Source organism: Cimex lectularius, unplaced genomic scaffold, assembly GCF_000648675.2.
Source record: "Cimex lectularius strain Harlan isolate CLEC.00 unplaced genomic scaffold, Clec_2.1 scaffold62, whole genome shotgun sequence".
Classification (NCBI taxonomy): Eukaryota; Metazoa; Arthropoda; class Insecta; order Hemiptera; family Cimicidae; genus Cimex; species Cimex lectularius.
The window spans coordinates 862374-872329 of NW_019392785.1; the positions used below are offsets into that span (position 1 = coordinate 862374).

A 9956-nucleotide genomic window follows, 5' to 3' on the forward strand; every position below is an offset into this window, starting at 1 on the left:
AAACGATTTTCTTCCTAGTGTAAATGTTACATAAACGCAATTGCTTTCGTTAATCTTCATTTTCCATTCTCTACACCAATCTGCTATGCATGTGATATGTCTCTTTGGATCTTCCGCACAGGCCCGATGATATGCGAAAACATTGTCTACGTCAACCCTTCTACAATTGAATTCGGTCGATTTCCGGCCAGAGAGTGCCCGTGCGTATGACTTAAGCGTAGTCTTATCAAAATGGCGGTTTCCTTTTTATATGTGGGGGTGAATCACTACTCTTACGAAAAATTTCGACAGGTGCTTCTACACATCTAATGCAATAAACCATGGTGAGATTCTGCGAAGATACCATGAACTTGAACAGTCGATATAAAAGCGCCATTAAATGGATTTTCGGCTAAGATAAATTGCTATTAACCATTTTGTATCTACTTCAATATGTTGAATGGACAAATATATTGTTTTAAATGGAAAATTGAAATATACTCACAATATAAGCATTACCAGAAAGCTATTTAAAGTTTTTATCTGAGATGAAATAAATCGAATATCGGAATATGATCTGGGTTGATGTTTCGTTTGAAATGGGTCCACGATGGCCGGCTTCTGGTGATTTTATCTCCTCCCTCTAAAAAGGAAAGCACAAGCCGACTTTGTCCGAAGCCCCCGCCCAACTCAACTTAAATCGAGTGTGAACAGATTGAAAATTTACATTCGGCACTTCATTTTCTCGGGGCCTGCGCTTTTTTCACTTTGGAATGGAGCCGGCCACGTCGTGACCGCGCAAACGGTGGTTCCTCCGTTTAATTGAGGCCGGCTTCGACCTGATGACAGGGCTCGGCCTCCGGCAATCATGGACCCAACGGCCATTACAGATACGGATGCGTTTCCGACGAGAGCCATAGTCGACATTTTTCAAAAAATCGTACAAAAAAAAATTCCCAAAGGTCACTATGTCCGCCATGGAAGTGCACCATTACTTAAAGCCAGTATTAACAAGTGCTATCAGTCAAGCGTAATATTTTATATTGACAAAAATCTCTGAAATTGATTGTTTTTGTAGTTTCATCATTTCCACTCTTTATGGTCTGTCTATCGGGTTTAGATCTCCCGGACTCGGCCATCTTCAGTGGTGCTTGTGGTTTTTTCGCGAATATTAAAAAAATAGAAATATAATAAATAATGTGTGGTGGTTAGTGATCGTTAGTCGATGATTATTCAGAAATCGTGAGATGCGGTCTGGTGTGATGTTGGTTTCAGAAAAACATTTTCTTTATCGTGTCAAATACCATTCGTATATACAAATAAAGTTTTGTAAATTAATATTGTAAACTTATGCAGATAATGTTCTCTTGGTTGTTATCAGGGATGTGGTCAAATAAAATATTTTTAATTTTAAATCTTCGCCTAGCTTTCGGAACTTCATTGTACCTTCAGAACGAAAGAAGAAAACGTGCATCTAATGGTTGAAAAGATAAATAATGATTTGATGGTGTGTGAACAACAAAGGGTAGCAATAAACTATGATTCAACATATATACCATATCTATACTAATTTGGTGGGCCTGTGGGTACTTGATATTCCGTCACAGCCACACCCGTGCATACTTCGACATTCACGCAAATAAATACATTCATACAAATAGGAGTGATATACCACGTGTGGTGGATTATATATAGCCATACGCATTGATTAATTTTAGGTAATCAATGACCTTCCGTTTATAATCACTTATGCTTAAGTACTTTTGTTATGTCATTAGGAAACAGAAGAAACTTAAACTGTATAAATGTTAAAAATGTAAATATATTAATAAATAACCACAAAATACTGCTGTCCAAAATCATTAAAGAATCTTGGTATCACAGTCGATGAAACTTTGTCTTGGTGAGAACAAACCATCGATATTTGTAAAAAACCTTTCCAATGCTTTTGTCAGCTGCGAAAAATCCAGATTGATTGATCTTCCATCTGTAAAATTATAAAATCTATGTTGTTCCCAATCTCTGATTGTGCTTCCATATGCTATTCTAATATGAGTAAAAAATTTAGAAAAACTCAAAAAAGCACGAATTGCTTGTATAAAATATGCTTATAATATCGAATACCTTGATCATATCACACTATATTATACCAAAGCAAAAATTTTAAAAATTAAAGAAAGAAGAGCGCTAATACTCTCGATGTTCTTAATAAAATTATTAAAAAGACAAAAACCATCATATCTGATAAATAACTTTAAATTGTATAAGCCTATCCATGACAAAAATACTAGATATGATAAACGTAAATTTATATTGCCTAAAATTAGAACTGCTACAATGCATCTTTTCTAGTAAAGTTCGTACTGGACTTTAGAAAACAACTGAACTTTTGTAGTAAAAGCAATCAATAATTATAATAACAACAACCGTACAATTTACTACTACCATATGTAAAAATGAAATCTATATTAAAATAAGAGTTCCTGACAAAAATAATAGATAAAAATGTAAATACAATATCCTCGAGTTATATATATATATATATATATATATATGTGTGTGTGTGTGTGTGTGTGTGTGTGTGTGAGAGAGAGAGAGAGAGAGTGTGTGTGTGTGTGTGTGTGTGTGTGTTATGCTATACTACTATACTAGACTGAATTATGTACTATTGTGTTAAGATTATTTATTACTAAATTTGCTATTTATTAGTTATTAACACTTATATATTTATTATTTATTACTAGTGTACATTACATTATCATTGTTCTATTTAAGTGTGTGGTGATTAGTGACCGTTAATCGATATTTATTTAGAAATCGTGAGATGCGGTCTGGTGTGATGTAGGTTTCAGAAAAACATTTTCTTTATCGTGCCAACGTTTCGATCTTTATTGAGATCATCTTCAGGGCCTGGGATTTACAAACATTGTTTACATATTACAATTACATTTTGGATGTGGAAAAGTGAATTTATACAATGCAAAATATATTTCATATATTCAATCAAAGTATTTCTACTCACTCGCTTAAAAATAGCTTTCAAAAATTATAAAACAATTCAAACACTTTTTTCCAAAATTAAAGATCCCACACCAATAACAAATAAACCTGACGAATCTACAAGATCAACTCTTTAAACTGTCCGGCAAATTGAGATCATTTTCAGTGCCTGGGATTTACAAACATAGTTTAAATTTAACAAATACATGTAGGATGTGGAAAAAAGTGAATTTATACAATACAAAATATCTTTTTTGTACATTTTTGTAAATCCTAGGCCCTGAAGATGATATCAATAAAGATCGAAACGTTGGCACGATTAACAAAATGTTTTTCTGAAACCTACATCACACCAGATCGCATCTCACAATCTCCAAATAATCATTAACTAACGGTCACTAAACAGCACACATTAATTTTGTATGTACTTTTTGTCTTTTGATGTGTGTTGAAATATGAAATCCATTGGTGGTATCATATGGAACATGGAAAATTCGATTTCGAAAAAATGAAGAAATTACATATATAATCATATACCTGAATATGCATTAGAATTATTCATAAAGGTATGGGAAACCTACTAAGTACAAAATGCAAATTATAAAAGAAATCAAAGTTATCAGTTTATCAGTTTGTGGTAAAAAGAAATTGAAGTCTATCGTTTCGTTGAAATTACTGCTCTTCTTGAAAAATCCTATCGCGTGGAATGCAATGACTACCTCAAGACCTTCCCAAGGCGATTTCTCAAATTCCTCCCGGGTCGGCCGAATCCGGTGAATAAGTAAAGAATCGATTTCCACGCTTTTATGAATAGGCCAGCGGACGTCGAATGAGCCGATTCCAAGTCATGGACTCCGGCCCAGAGGCGTGAGGGGTGGCTGCAAGTTTCATTGTGACCTCGGCCGATTTAAAAATGTATAAGGGGCCGCGGCTTATAAAGTACGTCCGGGGCGGCCCCTTGAAAACTTTCATGTCGATTGGGGTCGAGGGTGGCCCGAAAGGGCACAAATTTAATCCAAACGGCTCCATAATTTATGAACTCGGAAGAACAATGTCTACCGAGAAAATAGGTTGTAGTTTTGACCCAATTGTAATATTTCAACACCACGTGAGGTTACTTATAAAATTCCAATATCTGATGGGTATGTAAGCTGGAAATATGATAAACAAGCTACTTTTTATAGGTATTGGCAACTAAGCTTACCTGAGGATAAAAACTACCAGTATTTGCTAATTAGCTTATGTTAAATTTTCCGAGAAACCGAAAATCACTAAATGATAATTGCCCTTTGTGACTATCTGACCTGATAGTATAAATTTATTACGTTTTCCTGTCCGATCCATCGGAACCGGCCTCCGGCCAGGCTTGTTACGGTTGCAACCCGGACCAAAGGTGCCGAGGGTATGGACGTGACAAAACCCCTGCTGCAATTACGTACGAGACCCGGAATTAAAATGTTTCGGCAATGACATGTAATGGCTCTACGTGAGAAGCGGAGGTGTGAGGGATGAGATCCCAGCGGCGCGATCCCACTTCCACAGTACTTGAGTCGTGAATACCCTTATTTCTTTCTCTCTGGGCCTAAGTGTAGCCTGGAGCTAAATTAATGCCGCTTCGAACAAAATGCTTCGAAAATAAAACAAAAATTAATAAAGGTCATTTCAGGGAACTGCTTTAAAAAAAAAAGAAGAGCTTTTTGGTACTACAACCAATAGATAGATGATACGTTTATTCCTGATAAACTACGATTTAACAAAAACATCTAGGCCTTGAAACATTAGGAGTATTCACGATGTTTGTAAAATATTACCTAGTGTTAACTCGAATAGAGAAATATCCATTAAGTTCGTGAACGCCCCCTTCTTTTCTTATCATGTTAAACGTTAATTTTTCCGCAATGCTGCGCGCGGCGAATAGTAGAACCAAAAATAAAGCTATAACAGTCCTTGAAGGCTTGTTGTTGTTTGTTTTGGTTTTCTTTTGTGTTAAACTGTAAGATGCCAGAAGTTAATAAAAAAGGAAAATTAATCAAATCTTTCTTTCAAAATGCTATCTACTAACTCGAAAAGTACTAACAAATGACACGCTTCAATTCGTGCCGACATACCTAACTTGCATCCTAACCTCCAACAGCCTACAACTTTATAGGTTAGGTGATGTATATATTATGAATGGAGAGTATAAGGCCAGGTCGGAAATTAACAAAAGAAATGTATTTATCTGATTTAATTAATAGGTATTTAAGAATAAAAATACGTCTAAACAAAAAACAGCTGTTAAATTCATGGCTGCCATTTTGGTTACCTACGCCCTAACGGATAGCAATTTGACTACATATTCGACCTAACATCTAACATTGGCTCTGACCTGTTTGATCGAGCAATGTTAACTAGCCGATTTTTACAAGTCTACGTCATCATTTTTCTCGATCTAACACCTAACATTAGCCCTGGCCTGTTAGATCGAGCAATGTTAACTAGCCGATTTTTACAAGTCTACGTCATCATTTTTCTCGATCTAACTGGACCTAATAGAATGAACAGGATTAACACAAAGATCATGAATACCCCTACCATATATCGTCAGGTGTAAAGCGAAAGAAAGAACCTTATCTCCTTCGTCAGGCTTTCGAATAATATCTGCTCTTCATCAGTACTTTAAAACTATTTCTAATGTTTTAAACTGTTAACAATTATAAACGTACATTTACAAATTTCGAAATTATAGCTTCGGCCTCAATAGTCTGCTGCTCTTCTGGAAAACTGGATAAGTCAAATTTTACCAAAATGAGAAATGTCTATAGGTGGCCGTCTTAGGATCTGACTTGGAGGAGGGTCGTCGTCATCACCTAACAGAGTTAACAGGGTTTACACAAAGAACGTGAATACCCCTAATATTTCCTTCTGATTGTAAGTCAAATTTGCGAAATCGAAAATAATGCATTTTTATAAAGGAAGAAATACAAACAACACCTTTTACACAACCTTCTGTTATATAAAACTTGATGACTTTGAGACTGGGCTATAGGTTCGTCTAGTTTGGTGTTAAACACTTAGAAATCGAACTTGTCGACAGGAATTAAACAGAACCAACATCTCGGTGGAGAGTAGTTCACTCACAAAACTTCGTCTGGGGTAGAATAATGTTTTTTGAACTTGAAGGTCAGAATCAATTTGAGGGTTGTTGAAATGGGTTGCTGGATAGGCTTTTTTTGAGTAGGTTTGTGTTCTGCCTAGATTTCGACTCTCCTGGAAGAGTACCAATTTATCAAAAATTCCATTAAGGGAAAAACATGCATCTCTCTCTCTCTCTCTCTCTCTCTCTCTCTCTCTCTCTCACTCAGCATCTCACAACTCTTCAATCTCTTTCTCTTTCTTCCCTTCTCTCCTCTCTAAACATCTCACAACTTTTCGGAGGATCTACGGAAGATGTCAAACACAGAGAAAATTTCCTTTCGGTTTTCGCCGAGCTTTCGACAGTTTTATATTGTCATCTTCAGGGCCTGTTTTATTATCATATAAAAGCAATTAAAACATGAAAAAACAACAAATTGCACAAAAATTGAAATATCTTACTTAAACCTTAATGGGGAAATAAACGACATGGTGTTTTGGGCACAGAAGTACATTATGTTTTTTGGCGCTCAGTATCTAAACATTATTTAAATTGAATAAATTAATAATTAAAGATTACAACTAAAAATACAATAAAAATTAAAAATTAAAAATTATATANCTCTCTCTCTCTCTCTCTCTCTCTCTCTCTCTCTCTCTCTATCTAACTCTCTCTCTCTCACTCTCTCTCTCTCTCTCTTTATCTATCTATTTATTTATCTATCTATCTCTATCTCTCAATGTCTCACAACTCTTCAAACTCTTTCTCTTTCTTTCCCTCTCTCCTCTCTTTCTCCCCTCCCTCTCTGTTTTCATTGCCCTCAGGTCGTATGGTAGCAAAAACACAATAGGACATAAATAATTAATATTTTATTTGCTTCATAATTAATGAATTGTATTCAATGTGTCGTTAGTAGAAGTAGACAGCGTTCCATTAATAAATGGATTTATCTCTGGGTCTGCGCTGCTGAATTGGATCAGGATGACCAAATAAGTCGTCGCAGCTGCTACCATCTGTGCATGAGACAATAGAGAATATTCATCAATGTTGTTTTGAGTCAAATTATACTTACAGAATGGATGAGGGTGTAGTCCAATGGGAAAAGCCCGCAAGCGGTGAAAACCACTTCGCGGTTCAAAGATATGTGCAGTTTCAATGTCTCCTAAAATGAAAACTCAATTACCTCATTGATCCAAAAACATCGAAAAACAAACCGTACATTATTTGACAGTTCGGCTGATTTATCGTCGATCATCATCTGGAAGAGCAAAGTGTTGAAATCTTTCACCTGGAAAAGAAAAATGAAGCGTGATTGGAGTAAAAGGTGAACGGAAAATGGACCTTTTGCGTCACTTCCGTGCTGGATTTTACTAGCTGTAGCAAGGTACAACACTGTGCGATTATGTTAAATATCATGGACATAGACGACATAGTCACACCCTTCGCAGGATTGGTGAGTACTTTGACGCTCAGGCTCATTATGTCGAACAGAACCGAAATGCAATAGAGTAATAAATAAGGTGAAAAGACATCGTTTAACATTTGGCAAGCATTTATCACAAATTCCAGACAGAAAGATTGCAGGTTTACCCTTTTACGACTTTTTTTCGAAATCCGGCTTTTTTCTATTTTCAAATTGAGTATTAAAACTGTCACAAATCGACTGGTCAAACGGTAAATACAGACTATCTGGTAAAGCCCGATGTTTTTAGTGGTGAACAGGCATATGACGTTTATCATTTCGAATCCTTCTTGATAATTTTCGAATAAAATATTCCACATTCCTAATCCTAGGCCGAATAGAGAGAAAATAAAGGAAACTTTGAATAAAGTAGCCTTTAAGAAGTAATCGATTTCCGTAACATCCGTTTTCAAAGAAAAATTCACAGCGTTGAAAGCCCTGTAAAAATAATTCAATCGATCCTTCATGACCAAAACGCTGATGGGATACACCAAAGAGCTGGCCGTGTTTATGGAAAATTGCAACCAAGTAGAAGCGGAATCGAAAGTATGTGTCGCGCTGAAATCCCCGCTACTGACCAGGTAGCGGAAAAGAAGGCAGACCGAGATGTACACCAAGGTCAGGAAAAGCAGGGATGAGTTTGGGACCAAAGCGTTCCCAACCACCCTCAAAGGGAACACCCCCAATAACTGGAAAGTCCTGAAACAACGCGAGAAAGGGACGTGACTGTGCATTACCGATGAATGATGATCCAACTTTGTCACGGCAATGCCGGTATAAAATCCATACAATTATTACCGGATCGTCAATTTTTATCGTTTACATTTTTTCTCTCGTTAGGAACCACGAACTTTAACAACTATCATAAAAAAACACCCAAGATTTTTCTTATTTTCAGCTAGGACTTTTCTCATCATTTAAAAATTACCTCATTTTTGATGGCTTCGGTTGCGTTGATCACAGTTATCAGAAGAACAAAATTGAAAGTCATTACTGAACACTCGAAGAGTAAGGCATATTGATTTACATTGACACTCGAAAAATGATCTATAACCAATTTTGCTCTTATGGTCATTTTCGCCAGTGTCAACGCGGTGAGAAGAAGGGCGTTGGGCGCGAGGTACGACGCGAATGCATCGGCAGCAGTGCAAAGTGCTAGCCTTAACTCAGCCAAATCCTTTAGGCGAAAACCGTTTCGAAAATCCCGACGTTTCAAAACCCACTCCGTACCCACTTTAACTCGTCTCATCAGCGATATGAGGGCTTGAAGCAACGAGACGGACGCCAGCACAAACGACAACAAGCTCAAGTCAGACAAGCAGACGATTGACATATACACAATGTCAATTGCAGGTAATATTAAACACAAAGATAAAACCTTGATAAACAAAATTACACTGGAAATGTACACCCCTATTAATTTCGATGAGAACTTCGGCGTAACGTGTGTACGAAGACGGGCGTTGACCGTGTAAATGGTTTTGACGACAACATTCACCTCATCGTGTTTTACGATCGCGAATATCAAAAAACTCATGTGCTGTAAGGAACTGGCAGCATCTTTGATGTAATGGTACATTTGGGAACTGTCCGTATAGAAATATCCCAAAACAAAATAGAAGACAATAGCAGTTAAAAACACAGAATAGAGAAAACGCCAGAGGCTGAGTCTGTACGATCCGTCTTTAAAATCGTACGGGAATATACCGCAAATTTGCTCAGGTATAAAAATTAAACTGGACACCGTCATTGGGAACCGCGTTGTTTTACACAAATGAACGGACGCCGCAATAAAAGCAATACGTCGTTATCAATTCGTCGATACGAATTACCATACTGCAAAATTATCATTTATCAATTTTATGAGTTAGTTGCCTGTTCCAGTTGATAAATTACCTCGAAACTTTATTAAATTGATGGTGATATCATAAGACGTAATCATAGGAGAAAAGTTATGTTCTCAATACGAGACATAGAGATGTTAAGAGTTTGCACTCGGAATTGTCACAGACAGAAAGGTCGTCGAAATTATCAGTCACAAAATTAATTTACACCGATTTCCGCGAAAGTCGGTTTCTAAGGGTTTTACAACGTTACAACCCCGAAAATTGGATTGGATATGTCCAAAGAACGTTCTGGTTTTGAAACTACGCTCATGTGTGTGAGTGAAAATCAAATTTTGACATTATTTGGACCACAATCCCGATCCTACCAAATATATTAGGGGTATTTACGTTGTTTGTGAGATGTTAACTCGAACAGAGAAATGTCCAGTAAGATCGTGAACGCCCCTTTCTTTTCTTAGCATGTTAAACGTTAATTTTTCCGCAATGCTGCGCGTGGCGATTGGTAGAACCAAAAATAAAGCTATAACAGTCCTTGATGGCTTGTTGTTGTTTG

The 9956-nt window shown here is 36.6% G+C and overlaps 1 protein-coding gene across 1 annotated transcript; it reads right to left on the bottom strand.

Moving 5' to 3' along the window:
- Nucleotides 1–6978: 6978 nt before the first annotated feature.
- LOC106666293 (putative gustatory receptor 28b) lies at nt 6979–9135 on the bottom strand. Its single transcript, XM_014393377.1, has 4 exons — nt 8485–9135; nt 7314–7382; nt 7167–7256; nt 6979–7107 (listed from the first exon to the last, which is right to left on the bottom strand). Exons 1-4 carry the CDS (start codon nt 9133–9135, stop codon nt 6979–6981), a joined length of 939 nt encoding a protein of 312 aa, XP_014248863.1.
- Nucleotides 9136–9956: the final 821 nt, after the last annotated feature.